This window comes from Drosophila mauritiana, chromosome X (assembly GCF_004382145.1).
Source record: "Drosophila mauritiana strain mau12 chromosome X, ASM438214v1, whole genome shotgun sequence".
NCBI classification, from domain to species: domain Eukaryota; kingdom Metazoa; phylum Arthropoda; class Insecta; order Diptera; family Drosophilidae; genus Drosophila; species Drosophila mauritiana.
In genome coordinates this window covers 14027879-14047662 of record NC_046672.1, presented here as the reverse complement: position 1 = coordinate 14047662, position 19784 = coordinate 14027879, and the positions used below count along the sequence as shown (strand labels likewise).

Genomic DNA, 19784 nt, shown 5'->3' with positions numbered 1-19784 from the left:
CGACGCCTGCGCAGATTTACGGGTCGATTTGGTTACCAGTGTCGGAGTGGCAACTCCGCGCGGAGTGGCCAACAAGCGACCACGGCGATTCCAACAAATCCGAGCAGCAATCGCATCGAAATGGGTGCCACGGCCTCGTGCAAGAAAACCTCCGGCAGTGGCTATCCGGAGCACGATGATCCCAGCTACCGCAAGTGCCAGGAGCTCAAGGTGAGTCCGCCGCTTTATATAATCCCCAAACCCCGCATGACCAAAGCGACCGCACTCAGATGGAGCGCTGGATCCAGATGCATTACCAGATCAAGCAGCGGGAACAGGCACTGGCCATCGCCCACCATCGGGAGCTCTTCTACTGGCTGAGCGGATTCTACCTGAGTGCTGTGTACGGCTGCGCCAGTTACTACCAGAGGGTCAGGAGGGTATCCGCGCTGGCTCCGCTCCTGCCGCTCACCTTCGTCGTGGGTTACTATACGGACTGGGCCTACGGCAGCAAGATGCATCGCATTCAAGGTGGGTCTGGGATGGGATTGTTTGATTGTTTGGGTTTCATTAGAAGGATCATATCTTATACAAACCTATACGATGATTGCGTCAATTGCAGCGGAGGCCAACATGATAATGGAGCACGAGCAGGAGCTGCTCCACTGGCCAGGTGGTCTGCCCACTGTCGCCGGAATCGATGAGGCCCGCGTGGAGACCGAAATGGAGAAGAAAATGCATCCGCACCACATGTAGAGGCAAAAGGCTGCCCCTCTCCCCGGTAGCCTGTAGGCGGGATTGGGTTCTCGTGCTCAGGTCCTCGTTCAAAAACACACACACACACAATCCACAATCAATAGGATTTGGCCCAGAGTTTCAGAAATTTGTAAGACCCCTAGCTAGAATTGTATATTTTTTTGGCATAAACAGTGCTGCTGAATGCTGAAATGTGGGGACCATTCAATTACACTTCACAACACTCACCAGCATTCAAATTACGTTTCACAGCTCATTACGCACCATTTTAAAATTTCTTACAACGAAAAGCCATGCATATATCATTCGACACATCTAAATCCAATTTATGCGAAAATGTTCAGCATTTTTAAATTGAAATCACAATTTAGACAAAGGCTGCCAGAAAATTTATTTGAAATAATTGTAGCTAGCAAAAAGGCACCATCATATCATATATTGTTCCAAAGGAGCACTACTTTCACCAAGTTTAACATTTTTTGCACAGAACCCCAGCCAGCCTACAGCGCCAGATAGCTCAAATATAGGCCTATATATATATATAGATATATTTATATTATATATATTTATATTCAGAAGTCCTCCATAAAGACCATTTACTTAGCCGCAGTTTACTCGCTCTTTCCAAACTCTATCTATCTGTGTGTGACGCGCTTTACTTTTTCAGCAATTTTTTGAGACAATACTCCTTATATTGGATAGTTAAAATGATTGATATATATATTATACATACACTTATGTACACTTGATAAAAATTGTAGTCTAGAATGTCTAATAAATGTTTTGCTCCCAGCTCAGAAGGCCAGATCATCGCAGTCCAGCAGTCCGTGCTCAATGAAATTGCGCGACTCCTTCTTGTAGTGGCGATCGCAGAACTCGGCAATCCTGGAGCACGCCTCCTCGATCATCGCCCCGGGCACGGTGAGTACGATCCGCACGTATCCCGGGTACTCAAAGCAGCTGCCCGGCAGGCAGAAGACACTCTGCTCGTTCACCATCTCCTGGACAAAGTGGGTGTCGTCCTTGAATTCCGGGAAGCGTTCGATGCTCACGCCGATCATCATGTACATGGCTCCATTGGGCATCACGGGATCGAGGCCACGCACCTGTTTCAGCATCTTGTAGGCCAGCATGGCATTCGACTGTAATAGAAAAAAAAGCGTATAATAATTATCAATTAAGCTGTTAAATCTAAATGATAAACTTACGTGGAGCACGTCAATCACGCCGTCAAAGTAAGACTGCGGTGTCTTGGTCAGGATATCGGGCAGGGCACCCTGGATGATGGTGTTGGAGCCCAGAATGCGACCACACATGTTCTTTAGACCGACAATGGCATCGCGCAAACGATCCTTTCGATCGTGCACGATGATCCAGCCCATCCGCCAACCGGGAACCAGGAAGCGTTTGGTCAAGCCGCCGCAGGAGAGAACTGGAACCTCCGTGGTCAGGCTGCTCACGGCCAAGTGCTTGGAGCCGGGGAACACAAAGTGCTCGTAGATCTGCAAAGAAAGCAAAGGCAGATGAAATCCATTTCATATGGGCTCCATATACGGGTTACTCACCTCATCGGCAATGATGGGCAGATAGTTGCGTTCGCAGATGGCGATCAGCTCGCGCAGATGCTTCTCATCGAAGACGCTGCCACAGGGATTGCTCGGATTGTTGATCAGCAGGGCGGCGGTGTTCTCATCGATCAGGCTCTCCAGCTGGACGAGATCGGCGCGCCACTGCTGATCGGGCAGGAGGTCGTAGTAGCGCACCTCGATATCCAAGCCCAGGGACAGCGTGTAGTACAAACAGAAGCCCGGTCGCGGCACCAGCACATTCTGACCACGATCCGCCAGCGCCAGGATGCAGTACTCCAAGGCGGAGGAGCAGCCGCTGCAGAGCACCACCTCGTTGGCATCGATCTCTCCGTCGGGACGCTGGTGGGCACTGTACTTGGCCACCGCCTTGCGGGCTATCTCGTGACCCTGGGTGCTGGCATACCCATTGTACTTGCCGCTCTCCAGGGAATGCAGCACCGCCTTCATCGTCTCATCGGCGGCTTTTAGATTGCCAAAGGTTGTGGGATCACCTGGTTGAGGAAAGAAATGTTCCAAAATGCATTTAAAATAAATATTTCAAAAATATTGATCCCTATATACCAATTGTAATAAAAAGAAGATTTTCGGGAAAAGTAGAGACGTACAGATAAAGAATATATATACATTTTCTGGTTGCAAATGTCTCGAGGTTATAGAATAAACTTTAAGCTAACAAAATAATACAGAAAATATTCCATCAGTGAATTGCCTAATTTATTGGATTAAATGCATTTATTTTTGGAAGCGGAATGCAAAATGGTGTTCAAAATAAAAATCAGGTGACTTCGCATCCGAATCTCTGATTGCATTGGGTCAATGGCTAACTCGTTCGTTTCCGGCTAGCTTCGATTCCCGATTCCCATGGGTAAACAAGCAGCAGCAGTATAATCTGGCTCAGATCCCGAGTTCGATTCCATTCGATTCGATTCGATTTGGATTCGATTCGATTGGATTCTCGACTTTGTCAAACAGGTGGAACTACATTTTATGCAAATGCCCCACAAAACACAAATACAGTGCGCGTGCCTCGCTACAAAAATAATACGATATTACTAAAAACAAAAACAATTAAAATATATACAAGAACAAGAAAAACAATCGAAACAACAACAGCTTTACAGATTTTATATATCTGGTATCTGGCATATTTTAGCACAAATTTAGAAACTCGCGACAATCGACCAAATTAGCTTCTATGTAAATTTCCAAAGCCAGAAAGCCCGAATGAATTCCCATTGAGCTCTACCATTTCAGGAAAGTCCAATGTCCCAACTTATATACCGACTTATGAGCATAATAGCCGTAGCACCGATCTCTGATTGGCCCGATTTTGTGGGTTTGTATGATCAATGGATCGCTTTAGTTCACAATGAAACCGAATTCATTGAGCGCATAAAGCTAGTTTTATCGGGTTTGTGCCAAGTCAGCGGCCAAAAAAATAAAAAAATATTATATATATATATAAAAACGGCAAGAGCAAAAGAGATCGCACATCTGAAATATTCAAATTTGGCCCAAAAACTTGTAGCATAAACGTCAGAGATGTTATGGGGATATGGTGAAATGAGGAGCAGGTTTCCCACGAAACTGGATAGTTAGCACTTAAGTATCTTTCTACAATTGGCGAATTTTGGATAGTTTAAGTCATTGATTATCTAATTAGACACTATTAAATAAATGTGGTAAATAAAAGCCGAAATCCTGATAATGTAATTATACATTATACATACATGCTAAATGCATAGCATACTTCTGAGAATTCTGAAGGGGAAAAGATTTAAGGTCGATTTTTAAAACACATAAGCTCTGCGTCAAAGGAAATTCTAGAATCAGTAACTTGCAGATAGCGTAAACTAATATTAAGAATATTTTTAAGGTTTATATAAAAGGCCTTATTAGAATTTTACAATAAAATCATCGAAAATCGGTTTTAGGAACTAGAAAGTTTGAGATATGAACTTTAAATATTTAAAATGAATCTTTACATTAAATATAAAATTATATAACTTTCCATTTACTCTCTAGATATATATATATATATATGTATATATTAGTTATTAGATATTTATGGTGCTCACCAATGGACAGCGGTATCATGGGCTTCTCCGGATTCGGCTTGATCTTCAGCGACTCGACAATGTTCCGGATGCGATTGTGCGTGTTAAGGGATAACTTGGAGCTCTTAATCTCCCATCCGGATCGCTTCCGGCTGCTGCTGCTGCTGCTCGTGGCAGTGGTGGTGGTGGCCACCAGGTCCTGTTGCTTGCGAATCTCCTGCGATTGGAGCTGCAGCTCGGCCAGCGCCTGGTCGACTACATCGCAGTTGGGCGTCACCGGCGCCGGGGATTCCGGCTCGCTGGGACTCCGGCTTGGGCAGCTGGCCCGACTGCGGCTGCTCTGGTATCGGAACTGACTCTCGTTGGCAAAACTGCTGGGCATTATCACCAGGCCGGCCCTTTTCCCAATTCAACGAAAGAAAATCGAATAGCCAAACCAAACAAAAACAAAAAAGCACAAACAAATCTTGGTAATATTTTTGGTTACGACGGTGTCTCCGGACCGATTTGTGGCAAATGGAGCACTCTGCTCAAATGAATGTAAAATTGGTATCCTGTTTATCGTTCCAGACGAGCATTAGAGCTGCGATCTTTGGGCAGCCACTGTGTTGGACGGACGGTTCTTGTATGCGTAGGATCCCCTTTGGATACTCGGACCGTTTGATATGGGCTTGTACTTTCGAGTCGTTTGCGAATTCTGTGCTAAACTGATCTACTTCGGCGATATCTTGGTGCTTTTATCGCCTCTGGCGGACTCCGTTTAGTCGGTTGCTATATAGGCTCTCCATATAGACATCCATATACATATAGGTGTACGCGTATCTGGGTATATAGCCCACACACTCACACGTCGCCGGTTATCACGCGCCTGACTTTGGCTTCGGTTCGAGCCGAGAGGGCCGATCGAAAGACTGAAATAACAACAACATAGGGGGCGTCGACTGATTTGAATACCCGCCGGTTCGAAATCATATTCATACTCGGAACCAGATTTTAGTTCGATTCGATTCGATTTGATTTGATTTGATATAAACAACAACAGGCGCCGCCGCCGCCGCATCGCATCGATATTTATTGAAATGCGCCAAAGTTGTCTATAACATCTTGGGCCAATTTGAAACACCAACCGACCAACCGACCATCCAACCCAACCAACCAACCAACCAAAACCATTACCATTAATGCATATCGAGCGGTCGATCCATCCAACCGACCACCTTTCCACCCACTAAGCCACGTGCCAGTCAACCCATATAGTTGGCTAGACACTATGTATCTGTAAGATTTTCCTGTTCTCCGATCTCAGCGGTCATCGATCCGAGTCACTAATAACTGGCTGAGCTCGAACTTTCGGAAAAATTCTACTATTTGCTACCTATTACTGTATAATCTTCCCACAAAAATGATGAATAGAATACAAGAAAGTTACCATAAATCCAATATTTTCATGCCTTTTGTGATAATGCATATAATTAATACATATAAATAAATAAGTTATTTTAAATTGTTTCTGCCTTAATTTTACTTTAATACAAAAGAGAACAACTATCACATACCCGTTACTCAGCTAGTGGGGCAGCACAAATTTATAATAAAAAAAATGAGTTATAAACAAATTGCAAATCTTGTTGATGGCAACAAATCTATTTTTCCGCACAAGATAATTGCTACGTTTATAAAAATATTTACACGCCAAGTTAATATAATTTAAATAAGAGTTTGTGCTCTTTTTTCTGTCTATTTAAGTTGCTTTACTTTATGAGGTTTTTAAACAATTAAATAACAACTCACAAGCATTTTTAATTCTGACTTAAGGATTTAATCTTTTGAAAGGTGAAAGCAGATATCAAAACTAAAGTAGCTTCCATAAAAAATCTGTTTAAGGTCGCAAAACAACAAACTTTAAAAAAAGATAGTGGGAAAATAAAAAAAACTCACGGCGCATTTAACAATTAATTAGAAAGTGTCCGCAAAATGCACATCTGGACAAACGTGGAATGCACTGCGATACCAAGTCCATTGATGTAATCCCATCGATTTGCATAATTGCATATGCATAAGCGACTATAGGATATATCTGCATCTGAACCCGATCAACTAGATCGGCTAGATAAACTGGCCAAGCACACCTGTTGACGATGACAACGCAATTTCTCGGACTCCCGGCGCGGGGATTCCGGTCATTTTGGCTCTGATCCCCGGACAGGAATAGGTTGCTTGCTAATTTGGGTATATCTATAGAAACAAGATCTTAAGCCATCTGACGCAAGAACTCACAAAAACAGACCCTGACAAAAGGAGATTCTTCGAAGCAGAACAATGTGGTGTCGTATACAACGATTTATTTTGACTTGAAATTGGATTAGTGTCACGAACGCAAGGTGATTCGAATTAAGGCATTCTTCTATTTTATATTTCAAGTATCAGGCTGCTTACATTTTTTCAGCTGAAAACATATAAATATAGCAATATAGATATAGCAGCATCAGCAATATGCATATATATGGCTCTAATCGGATTAGAATTTTACCACGTCAATAAAATTTATTTTCACAAAAATTAGTTGCTTATAGTGAAATAAATGATGAAATAAAAACCGTGATCAATATTAAAAACCCCAATATTCACTGATTCAAATCTATCCAACTTTACATCTTTTTAAAACTTACAGCCAAAACATATGGATAATTATCTTTTGAAGCCAGCTAATTGTTATTGCAAATTCCTGGCAATTATGCAAATATTCTTCGTATTTTCACTGTTCTAGATGTTTGTTGTTTACTCAGCATTTACACTAAGTGGCCTTTTACTTAACACGATAAACAAAAATATGTTTTCGCGCTAACCTTGCCATTGCATCATAACAGGCTAGTCGGTTAGTCAGTGGATAAGTCAGCTGGTCAGTCGGTGGAGCGAGCCTCCTGCTCACCTCGTTTGGAGCAGGTTTTCTTGAACTTCTTTTTTCTGTCCACTCGCAGTCACAGCTGGTCACGCCCCCTCCTCCATTGTGGAGAACCGAGTTGCTGTGACAATCCCATCACTGTGTAATTTCTTAAGCATCTTGGTGGATACCTCTTTTTATATTTTTATATTATATATGAAATTCAAGCCAAAACCTTTCAGGTTTTCTGCCTAACAATATGGAACAGGAAACCAAGACAAATCGAACGTTTCGCTGGCTGATCGAGTAAGTAATCAAATTACACTTTTTCGCTCAGTGAGCAGAACACTGATTTCTCTAATCTACAAGTTATAAAAAAGAACACAAAGTAAGCAGTTCTACAATATGTACATACAATTTTATTTGCATTATTATGTTCGCCCTCGATATTGTACCATTGCAACATATGCATACTTAAACTAAACTCTACGTCCTGATGTACAAAAAAAAATGATTACATAAATAATAAGTCAAGAATTCAAGTTCCGATTGATGTACACGAATGGGAATATATGTGTAAGACTGCGACTGCGACCACGCCTACTTGCGCTTGAACATGTTGCTGAGGCGTCGCTTGGGCGGCGAGTTCTGTAAAGGAATAAGTGGACATGGTTACACATAACGAACATACATATATCATAGATCATCAGCCAGATTAGTGCGATTCCCATTGCTTTGGTTGGCGCTTCTAGTTGCGCCCGGGGCACGAATAGGTGAGGAAGACGAGCCCCATTCCCGACAAGATGCCACTGATCACCAGCACCAGCTTGTCCGCCAGATGCAAGGACAGCCCCACCATGACCAGCAATGCAAAGCCCATGACCAATCGCTCGCCGAGACTCAGATGGCGTAGGAACCGCCTGCACTGAGCCATTAACGAGCGATGGCGCGCTGGCCTGCGCTGTTGCGAGTCCGGTGGTTGCTGGACATAGGTGATATTGATCTGCGGCAGCGGCTGCATGTGCACACTGCCCATCGAATAGACGGTACAGGATGAGGCGCCGGTCATGTTGGTGGCACAGCTATTCGCTGTGATATTGCTGCAAGAGGCGGCCACCAGTTGTGTGAGTTTTGGCTCAGCTGGCTCCTCATCAAGCGGCTTGTATTCCAGCGGCTGCAGCTGGAAGGGTGCCGTGGATTCCGTCTCCTGGCACAGCTGCTCGAAGTACCAGTCGTTCTGGGTCTCCTCCATCATCACACTTTCGCTACCATGCGTTGCCCAGGTGACACAGTTTTCGTGCTCAAATTGTTGTTGCAGCAGCGAAGTCCCGCTGCGCTCCTCCACGTTGAAGGTGGTGGACACGACCGGACTCACTCGGCTCTTGCCCACCAGCACTACCGTTTTGCCCATCAGGATCTCACTGGGCAGGTGCTCCTCCTCATTGCGATTGTGCAGACTGTAATTGTTATTTTCGGGCGACTCAGGCGCCTGAACAGAGTGTGATAGGCGCACCTGATCCAGGTGACGGGCCTCATCGAAGCGGCCCATCATCCGATCACGGCGCAACTTCCGGCGCAGCTGCACCCTTTTCCCGGCTACGAACGACGCTGGCCGGCTCTTGGCAAAAATGTTGCCATGATTGGACAATGAAACGCGTCTTTTTTTCGGTTTAGTTGTACCAGTAAGACGCCGGGTGTTGCCTTTGGTCAGGGCCAACAATGCTGCAGTGGACAGATGCGGAGTGCCCTCTTGGTCGGCGTCTTCTAGAGGCTCCAACTCTGGCACAGCATCGGGCTCCACTTCGATCACTTCGTCTTCGGTTTCAACAGCCTCTGATTTTTCCGCATCACTGGCGCCGATCAGACGCTGCTGATCGTAGTAGGAGCGGCTTTTGCGGGGCGTTGATGTACAAAATATGTCCACCGCATGACGCAGCCTACGCCGGTGTGTTCCGGTCAGAAGATTCGGCCGCTTGCGCCGCGGCAGCTGTGGGATAGGCCAGGCGTATTTGATCAGTTGCCAGCTGCACTGGAGCCACAAACGATGACAACATGGGAACAGCACGAGGACGAAGACACAAACAAAGCACGGAAGCAAGCACATTTTACGTTCCCAATAAACCACCTTTGACTACAGCTTTAGACTACTCTATTCACCAATGACACTGATGAACGTCATCGAGGCAATTTAAAAGATGCTCCGAAAGTTCAGTGTCACATGGGCACGCACATCCAACATAACAATCTTCACAGTACTTACCTCGTCCCGGGGTAAACCGCTGCTGCCAACGCTGAATCGCTGCGTCAGGAACTTGAAGCGCGCCGGCGTCTTGGAGGTATTGTTATGGTCGCCGAATTCACGAAGAATCTCGCGTGGCGGCTCCGAACTACCGAACGACAAACGACCGCCGTTCTTGCTCGGCGTAGGCGGTCCAGGTCGTTTGTAGTGGGTGCCCATGGATTTCTTGCGCGTTCCGGTGCTCGATGAGCTCAGCAAAGCACTCATGCTGTCATCCAGACTGTGGGGTCCGTCCTGCAAAGAATACAAACAGCATAAATACGGATTGAATCTGAAGACAACGAAGTTCTTGGACAGCAACTGGATTATTGTGACAAATATATATATACAACAAGGCACTGATAAGACGAGCACACAGCAATTTCTAGACACAACAGACACTTCTAACTGCAAACGTAACGTGGACAAAAGCTCACTCGGTGTCTAGTTAAGGATTAAGATTAATGGTTCTATGGGCGACGCAAAATGCGTGCCCACTTAGCTGCCTGCTGTGCCTTCAACGGTGTGGTGTTTGTGCCGTGTCTGGTCTTATGGATGATGCTGCTGTTGCTGCTGCCACTACTGCCGGCGTATATGGCAGTGGATATCGGAGAACTGCTAACGCTTACTTTGAGATCTTCGTCCTGGCTGCCCAAATCATACTGGGCAGCATAAGTGCTCTTCAGATGCGGCGGTTGCAACGAATTCCGATAAATAAGCTCCTCGGCTCTGCAAGGGGAAAAAAAATGGCACATTAATTTTGAGCATAGAAATCAAGAAGACCCATTGCGCTTACGTCATGTCTGCCGGCACACGGCCCAATTTGAGATCCGTCAGGTAAGTGTTGTTAAAGACCTCGCCCTCTTCATCTTCCATAGCCAGATTGGAGGACGGTACATTGGGCCGCTTGAAGGGCTGCCAGTCATCGTTCGGCGCCGACGAACTGGACGAAACGGTGAGCGTTGTGCTGGATGGTTTCGTTTCGCTGATGATGGGCTGCATCTGCAGGTGACGAAGTTTGGTGCTAATGATCGCATGCTGCTTCTGCTGCTCCAGGATCTTCTCGTTCAACCGAACAATCTGGGTGGACAGCTTGCGTGTATGCTCTTCGTATTTGGCATTCTGAAAGTAAATGGAATTAATAACGTAACTCCGCAAGCTGCGATCATATCTACCTGGGCGGTGAGTGCCTCCAGCTCCGACGCGCTTTTGGCCGCATCCCGTTCCTGCTTCTCCTTCATGCGCGTCACCTCCGCCGTATACAAGGAACGCTACAGTTGGATGGTGTTGTGTCAAGTGTCCGTGTGCGTGTGGGTGAACGTGGACGAGTTAGGGCAGTGTATATTCAAGTGAAGGTGCGCGTGTGGGTTTCGGGCGGCACGCATTTCAAAGGACGAAAATGAGCGAGAAACAGCAGTGAGGACATTGACGACAATACAAATAATAATACAAAAAAAAAAAAAACACAAACACATTCTTGGTAATACACATCGCTAATTTATCAAATATGACTCAGTACATATCACAAAATGTAAAAAGCTAATAACAAAGTCTACCAAGACATATGTGGCCCTAATAAATGACAGGTCTGCGCGCCCGTAGGATGACATCGATGTCATTTAAGTACAGAATGAAATACAAAGTAAAAGCTAATATACAAATTAGGCCAATAAAACGCAGCATTGATTTGGGCCATCGTCGACGGCGTGACCTTTTCTTGGTGCCGCCCTTCACAATGTACATAGTACATATACAGTTTTCGGACCGACCGCAATTGTGATTTTCGTTGAGTGATTTTCGTAGGGGGAGATTGGGTGAAGGTGGGATGGAAAGATAAAGCATTTTTAGTTCAATGATAAGGAAAAGTGAATTAAATAAGTCTAGTTAGCCGCAATCGCTAAAGCAAATTTGAAAATCTAACTAGGATCTGCTTGGGTTCAGTAATTGGTGATGCAGCACGGTTATGGCCGATGTGATTGATGCAATTGCTAAATCAAATTTTAATTTAATTATTTTCAAAACTTCTGAAACGTATGCATTTTCGCATTTTCGCAGTTTCAAACGGACAAGATTTGACATTGGCTATACATATAGTTTGAATACCTAATAGGAGCTACAGTTTAATAGTTTACACTGCACATATAACATCAGCTACGTCCCAATTCAAAACTAGTTAGTAAAACGAAACAACGACATAAACATGCACAAGCAAAAGCAATAAAAAAAATGGCATGGTGCTGGGATAGGATCACATCTCTAGGTTCTGTCATCCGCAGACAGCCAAGTACCAAATGAGCATGACGATGGACACCAATTTGAACTTGGTGGCACACTTCATGCGATTAAGGATGACAGTGATGACACCTCGCGACCATGCCATTTTATGGAAACCAGTAGTTTCGGTTCTTTGGAATCTCGTACTAGTAGTTCGCAGCGACTCACCATCTTGTTTTTCATCTTTTCCAGTTTTCCCTCCATCTCAAGACGCTGGTCCTTTATCTTCTTCTCGCAGCGCTTAATCTCATCCTTGGCATCGCGATACTTGGCCTGCAATATCTTGCAGTCTAGCGCTAGCTTGTTGTTTCTCTCCTTATCCTGATCCGTCTCCGTTTGGCGTCCATCAGATGTGCTGTATGTGTCGCCAAGATCTCTCGCACCCTCCGCCTGGTTGGTTTTTAGTTCTTCCAACTCTTGGTTGGAAGCGAGAAGCAGCCGTTCAATAGCTTCCACACGATACCTATAGAATTCGACGAGTTCCAACAACTCGGCATTTTTATTCCCAACTTCACAAGCCTTCTCCTCCATCTTGAGTTTCTCCTGGTTAGATCTGCCTAAAAGGCTGGTGACCACAGCCAGTTTTTCCTGGGCCTCTTCACGCTGGGCAGTCACCGCTTCCAAGCAATTCCGCAGTTCGACTACCTCAGGTATATCGGCGATGTGGGCTAATTGTTCCTTGACCTGGTTATGCTCGTCGATTTCAGTCTTCAGGCGACTCTGCGCGTCATCCAACTTACTGACATTATCTGCCAGCTTTCGGTTAAGGTCTTCCACCAACGAGTTGCAGCTACCCACCTCGGATTTTAGCTGATGCTGCAAGCACTCGAGCTTAAAGGTTTGCACTTGCAATTCACTGTTCGCGTTATTATTTTCTTGGCAACGGGCCTCCAACTGATTGATTCGTTCGTAGGCAGCCGCACGCTCCGCTTCCATCTGAGTACGGCCCTCCTCCAATGTTTCGATCATGTCTTCAAGGGTGGCCAATTCCACCTCGAACTCACGCTTTTCCTTCCTCAATCGCTCCTTGACCAGGAAGATCTCTCGCTGTGCAGATTCCTTTTCACGCTGCAAATCATCTGATAGTTTGGTCTGTGCCTCAAACGCAGTCTTAACCTGAGCCAGTTCTTTCTGCCCCTTGTCCAGCTCCACTTTCAGGTTATCTACAAGCTGCTGGGCAGATTCCTTTTCACGCTGCAAATCATCTGATAGTTTGATCTGTGTCTCAAAGGCAGACTTAACCTGAGCCAGTTCTTTGCGCTCCTTGTCCAGCTCTACTTTCAGGTTATCTACAAGCTGCTGGGCAGATTCCTTTTCACGCTGCAAATCATCTGATAGTTTGGTCTGTGTCTCAAAGGCAGACTTAACCTGAGCCAGTTCTTTCTGCCCCTTGTCCAGCTCCACTTTCAGGTTATCTACAAGCCGCTGGGCAGATTCATTTTCACGCTGCAAATCATGTGATAGTTTGATCTGTGTCTCAAAGGCAGACTTAACCTGAGCCAGTTCTTTGCGCTCCTTGTCCAGCTCCACTTTCAGGTTATCTACAAGCTGCTGGGCAGATTCCTTTTCACGCTGCAAATCATCTGATATTTTGGTCTGTGCCTCAAACGCAGTCTTAACCTGAGCCAGTTCTTTCTGCCCCTTGTCCAGCTCCACTTTCAGGTTATCTACAAGCCGCTGGGCAGATTCATTTTCACGCTGCAAATCATCTGATAGTTTGATCTGTGTCTCAAAGGCAGACTTAACCTGAGCCAGTTCTTTGCGCTCCTTGTCCAGCTCCACTTTCTGGCTATCTACAAGCTGCTGGGCAGATTCCTTTTCACGCTGCAAATCATCTGATAGTTTGGTCTGTGCCTCAAACGCAGTTTTAACCTGAGCCAGTTCTTTCTGCCCCTTGTCCAGCTCCACTTTCAGGTTATCTACAAGCCGCTGGGCAGATTCATTTTCACGCTGCAAATCATCTGATAGTTTGATCTGTGTCTCAAAGGCAGACTTAACCTGAGCCAGTTCTTTGCGCTCCTTGTCCAGCTCCACTTTCAGGTTATCTACAAGCTGCTGGGCAGATTCCTTTTCACGCTGCAAATCATCTGATAGTTTGGTCTGTGCCTCAAACGCAGTCTTAACCTGAGCCAGTTCTTTCTGCCCCTTGTCCAGCTCCACTTTCAGGTTATCTACAAGCTGCTGGGCAGATTCCTTTTCACGCTGCAAATCATCTGATAGTTTGGTCTGTGCCTCAAACGCAGTCTTAACCTGAGCCAGTTCTTTCTGCCCCTTGTCCAGCTCCACTTTCAGGTTATCTACAAGCTGCTGGGCAGATTCCTTTTCACGCTGCAAATCATCTGATAGTTTGGTCTGTGTCTCAAAAGCAGACTTAACCTGAGCCAGTTCTTTGCGCTCCTTGTCCAGCTCCACTTTCTGGCTATCTACAAGCTGCTGGGCAGATTCCTTTTCACGCTGCAAATCATCTGATAGTTTGATCTGTGTCTCAAAGGCAGACTTAACCTGAGCCAGTTCTTTGCGCTCCTTGTCCAGCTCCACTTTCTGGCTATCTACAAGCTGCTGTCCTTCCTGCAGCTTTGCCTGCAGTTTTTCGAGTGTGTCCTCTTTGAGCTGAGCCGTAATTTCCTGTTCCTTCTGAAGCTTACCCTGAACACTAAATAGCTCATCCGTGGAGCTGTCCTGTTTATCAAAATTCTGGCAACGCCGATCTTTAGTATCCATTACTGCATTCCGATTCGCCTCCAAATGCTCGTTCTTCTTGGCCTCCATGTCACATTCAGCTTGAAGGGCTTTAATCTGTTCTTCATACGTTTCCATTACCTTGGCCATTTTCTCATCAGATGCCTTCAGTTTCTTTTTCAATTCATCCCTAGTATGCAGGAGTTTTTCTACCAACGACGAAGAGTCCTCGTACCACACCTCCATCTGGTCAAAAATTCGTAAAAATTTGGTCATACAATTGCCCAGCGTCTGGGGGTGGTTTTCGCCATTGAAATCTTCATGAATGCGATCCATAACGGTGTTTATAAACCTAGTGGCTTCCACATAGTAGTCATTTACTTCCTGCTGCGCCATGTCTAACCTCAGTGCCAATTGTCTTGCATTGCTTTGCTCCTCGCTTAGAGTATTTTCCAGCTGGGCTACCTTTTCGTTTTTGCTGAAAGCTTCTTTCTCTAGATCTGTTATGTATTGCTTGACTTTTTCGCTGTTGACCTCCAGAGAATCCACGAATTTCTTGCGCTTTATTATTGCATTGATGTTCTCCGTAGAGAGCTCTTCATTTTTCGCCCGAAGATCGTCCAACTCCTTCTTAAGAGTATCAGCCGAAAGCAATTGCCCCTCAATTAACTTTTCAATATTCTCAAATCGCTGTTCAATACGCATCGATTCAATGGAGGTGTTCGCTGAGCACATAGTCGTGGATTTCGGACCGTTTCTACTTCTTAAGAGAGTAAAGATGCGGGTCAGAAAACAATCAAAATGATTGTTATGCTTTTCGAATGCCATTAGCTGTGCATTCTTCCTTTCCAATTCGATCTCCGTTCTCTTTACAAACTCTACATGGGAATGCGTCAGTTTGTCATGTTTAGCGCTGAGCTCATCCAATTCCTTCAACATCCCTCTATACATCTCGTTAAGTTCAACATGCCTCCTCTCCAGATCGATCAGCTGGCGTACGCGCCCATGCAAGGTCTCCCAGTCTGGCACAACCATCATCCTGACCAACTCATCTTGGGCCGCGTTCTTAGCAATTAGTTCATTTCGGCACACTTCATACTTGGCTCTCATAAGCTTGACGCACTGCTGCAAACGCTGTGCATGGCTTGCCGCACTGGCTTCCTTATCTGCGATTTGGCTGAGCATATTTTCAAGGTTTATATTCCTTTTGCGCAGCTCCTGGATTTCAGCGGCCACATCTTTTATCTGCTTTTCCTTCTCGGTTAGCTGCAGATTGATATCGGCCAGGTGTTGATCCCCGCGATCAATTATTGATTTAAGCTCAGCGCAGTTTTCATTAAGCCTTTCGTTGTCTAACTCCAGATGGTTGTTTTTCAATGCTATATCGACTACCCTCATATGACAACAACCCAGAATGGTTTCACATTCACGGCTCGATTCGAAAACCGACTCCATCGGCTCCGCTATTGTGGCCTTGAACGCATCTAGCTCTTGTGGCTGGCATCCCAGCGATCGATATAACAGCTTGCATTTCTCCAGTAGTTTTTCGACACACACAGCCTGAACATCGCATTCCTTCTTCATTTGCGTACTCTTCTCCACCGTATTAACAAAGGTGCTTTCGATTGCAGAAATGGTGGACAACAGGGACGACGACGTCCATTCCACCGGAAACTCGTGATCGATATTGTGCTTCTGGAGGAAACTTGAAAGGGCCTGGCATAGCTCCCGCTGTGAAGTGTGCAAATACTGCAGCTTCTCCTTTAGCTCGGCATTCTCATGCTCCTTCTCGCGCAACTGCTTGTCAATCACAGAACTGGCCAAATTCTCGGGCGTGGTGTTCGGCGACAGCGAACAGTCTAGCAAATCCGAGGATGCGTTTAAGACCTCGCGTCGGTTCTTCAACTCGTCACGGGCTTCTTTAAGACACTGATCCAATTCCTGGTTATCGAGCTCCAGAAAGAAGATCCTATCGTCCCTGGACGATACGCTACGAGTCAATTCTTCTACACGGCTTTCTAGCAATCGGATGCGATCCGTATACTCCAGCAATTGTTTTCCTGCCAGATTCAGCTATTTAATGTATGAAAAGAGATATAACAATATATAACATATATTAGATTACATTGCATATATTTTGAAAGCATTATGCAGCAAATAAAATTGTGTAAACAAAGGTAATCTAAAAAGTTGCGAACCGTTTAAAGGCTAGTTTTTCGCAAACATCCCGGCAGAATTTTCTTTATAGCATAGTCCCTATAAAACCGAACAGGTAGCTTACCTTCTCCGACAGCTCGGACTTTTCGACACGCAAATCATGCAGCTTATCGGTAATCTCAGTGATGAGATTCTCCTTTAGACCAATTTCCTTTAAAAGGTTTCCCTTCATCTGAAATGAGGATTAAAAGTTTTATTGGTTTATAGCTCCCGCTACCTGTGACCATATGCTGGTCTACCTACATGTTCGAACTCATATGGCATGATGTGGCTCTCGTTATCATGCGGCTCTTCGTTTAGCTTTACGTTCTTCAGTCTTTCCAGTTCCATCTTGGCCATCATTTTCTCTGAAATGCAAACGATTATGAAATTACTTGTATTATGATAGTCGTGCATTCGGAGCATTCCAACCTTTGCTGAGAACTTTAATAAGCTCGTCCTTCTCCAATTGCTGCTCCTCCAGCACGGTCTTCTCGTAGCGCACCACCTCCAGTTGGGCACGAATACCGCGCAGCTCCTTGGTGCGTTGCTCCAGTAGCTCCGTTTTCGGGGTCGAAGGAGGTGGCATTTCGGAGCCAGACATCTGTAGGCGAAGGCGTTCGCGATGATTGTGCAACTGTGGCGTGCTGCTCGACGGCTGTGACGATGACGATGAGGGCGTGGATGGACACTGTGCATCATCGCTTCTCGGATCGGGACTCAAGCTGCTGCTGGGAAGACATGGGCTGACTGAGGTCTGAGTCCCCTGTTGGTAAATAATTGCCACGTTGGCGATCGACTGGCTTAGATATTCGCGCGTCAACAGCCTGTCAACGGTCTCTCCAAAGAAGGATGCGATGCATGTCTGCGTCATCTCCGGCAGATTATTGCAGATGTTGTGAAAGAACAAGCTGGGCTTCTTCACGCACGAATAATGTAACAAGAGCGTGTAAACGTAAAGGCAATCCAAAGGCTGCTCCTTGTCATCTTGATGGACAATGAACTCGGGATAGTTATCTGCATGGAAAAATGTACAAGTTAGTGGGCTCATCAAGCTGGGAATGCGCTAAATTCTCATACTAAGGGCCCATTATGTATTAATGTTTCCCTATCCCATGACAGGTCAACATTTTAATATTAATATTTTCAATATACAAATTTTCCAAGTTGGCTGTTTATTATTATTATTTTTTTTTTTTTTTTGAGAAACGTCAATAAACTAGAAAATAGGGAAGTCAACTTACGTGCTAGAAATTCCTGCACAAGGGGGATTGGTTTTGTGGGCTGATCCTGCAGCTCCTTCCCCTTGTCAGATTGCGTCTCCTGGATCTTTCGAATGAAGACCGAAAAGAAGGAGTCCAGGTCCGACTGCTCCAAGCTAATGTAGTTCGGCTCGATGAACTGGCACTTGCCAATCTGCCGGAGGATTGGGTTACTCTAAATGATACCCAGCGTTTGATGCGCGATGCGAGATTCACTTACCCACTGGAGTAGGACCTTGCGCCAGCTGCGCGTGTCCATTGCGAATTTGTGTGCGTGTTTATATGTGTGCGCCCGTGTATGTATTCTTGATGTATGCGTAGACCAATCACACTATCATTGTTGTCATCCAGTAACGGATATTTTCCAGAACACGGCACAACACACAAAACAATGTACGCGAAACAAACGGGTTTTGACCGAAAATGCAATTAAACAGAAAACCAAATATTTTTTTTTTTTTTTTTTTCAAACAGAAGCACAACTGCTCCGAACGAACAATGCAAATGTAATGACTAAACTGTAGTCCACAGGGCGACAAGCAATTTTGACAGTTCGACAAACGAAAACATAGGTAACTAGACACGGAAAAAGGCAACAACTTCTCGTTTCGGCGCGTCGTTTAATTCAAATGCCGCAGCGCGACGCCATGCGAAGTGCGCTCGGGAATTGTTATCGATCAATCGATACTTTCCAGCGGCAAGACAGGGGGCGTCCACTAGATGCGTTTCTGCTATCGATATCAGTGCGAAAGAAGTGGCTTGTGTTTCCACCTTGGCCTGTTGCATAATTCCAGAAACACCCGTTGCATATGAAATTTAAAAAATAATTCAATCTACCTTATTACGAACTGCTTTCCTTCCTTAGTGGCAGTGCCGCTGGTTCGGGCTTTTCTCTGGGCAGAGTTTTCTCCGTGCCACACAGCTCGCAACATAAACATCGATAACTATCGACGTCTCCCGCAGATAAGCAGAAAAAGGTAAACAAGCGAATTAATTTAAATAAACGAAAAAATCTTAAAGTTCTGGTGGTCGCGGATGTTATGACCATGCCTAGCTCAGATGCCCGTAGGATTTTTGCAGACATCACCCATGATTCAGACGACTAGAACAGCTCCAACTGCAACAACATGTTGCTTTAATACCAATACAATACTGATATTTTCAATTGAAATATTAAAATATATTATCTAATTTAATTTTCCAAGTATAGGAAAACTAGTTTAATTCCCGCTTTGCTGAAAAACTAAGCAAATCCCAACACAAGCGTCATTAATTGTAACCGCCTTTTGTGTTTTCCCCAATCTCACACATAGATGGCGGCACTGCTCTTCAATGCGAATCTCCTGCCAAGTAAACAAGCAACCAAGTGGCTTCTGTTTTGGGGGGGAATTCCAAAATCCGGTGGCCAATAGCGGCCGAGTGTGGCCCACCACATGTAAACTATTAAATTGTAATAACAATAACCAATGACCGAAAACAATGTGCCCGGAATTGCCACCCACTCCCACGAGCACAGGGAAGCCGAAAATCAAGGGATAGTGCTGATCGTTAAAAACAACGCCACCATTAATTCGGACAAACAATGGAAATGCACCGCTGATGTACTTCTGAAGGTGATTTGTACAAGCAAAACGAAAAAAATAATAACATTTTAACGTAAGGAAGTTGGCAGAATAAACAATATGTTGGCGGGTGGGGCGAAACCGATCGGAGTTTCAAAAACTATTGGGAAAGGAAAGTCTTGAATTGCTTGAATTTCAACTTAAAAACACCTTGCTAAAAATCTCGAACTAAACTATTCTATAAATTTGTTTTACAACTTACTTAAATCAA

General features: G+C 45.0%; 3 protein-coding genes across 9 annotated transcripts; 1 reads left to right on the top strand and 2 right to left on the bottom strand.

The window, feature by feature from the left end:
- The first annotated feature begins 53 nt into the window (after positions 1–53).
- LOC117146810 (plasminogen receptor (KT)) lies at positions 54–1425 on the top strand. The gene is made up of 3 exons (XM_033313354.1): positions 54–210; positions 270–510; positions 602–1425. Exons 1-3 carry the CDS (start codon positions 121–123, stop codon positions 733–735), a joined length of 465 nt encoding a protein of 154 aa, XP_033169245.1. The 5' UTR covers positions 54–120; the 3' UTR covers positions 736–1425.
- Positions 1426–1434: 9 nt separating this feature from the next.
- On the bottom strand, positions 1435–5103 carry LOC117146793 (tyrosine aminotransferase). The gene is made up of 4 exons (XM_033313332.1): positions 4403–5103; positions 2301–2815; positions 1944–2237; positions 1435–1877 (listed from the first exon to the last, which is right to left on the bottom strand). The coding sequence occupies exons 1-4, from the start codon at positions 4761–4763 to the stop codon at positions 1530–1532; spliced, it is 1518 nt and encodes a 505-aa protein (XP_033169223.1). The 5' UTR covers positions 4764–5103; the 3' UTR covers positions 1435–1529.
- A 2558-nt stretch (positions 5104–7661) lies between these two features.
- Positions 7662–18583, bottom strand: LOC117146784 (myosin heavy chain, cardiac muscle isoform). 7 transcript variants are annotated; one of them, XM_033313313.1, is made up of 12 exons: positions 18172–18583; positions 17934–18105; positions 17122–17706; positions 16954–17057; positions 16775–16882; positions 13405–16566; positions 11983–12900; positions 10716–10811; positions 10337–10662; positions 10170–10269; positions 9523–9795; positions 7662–9249 (listed from the first exon to the last, which is right to left on the bottom strand). In XM_033313313.1, exons 1-12 carry the CDS (start codon positions 18208–18210, stop codon positions 8011–8013), a joined length of 7122 nt encoding a protein of 2373 aa, XP_033169204.1. In that variant the 5' UTR covers positions 18211–18583; the 3' UTR covers positions 7662–8010. The 7 variants fall into 7 exon arrangements, with proteins under 7 accessions (XP_033169204.1, XP_033169203.1, XP_033169202.1 ...); XM_033313312.1 differs by having other exon boundaries at positions 11983–14237; positions 14364–16566; positions 18172–18582; XM_033313311.1 differs by having other exon boundaries at positions 11983–16566; positions 18172–18582.
- Positions 18584–19784: the final 1201 nt, after the last annotated feature.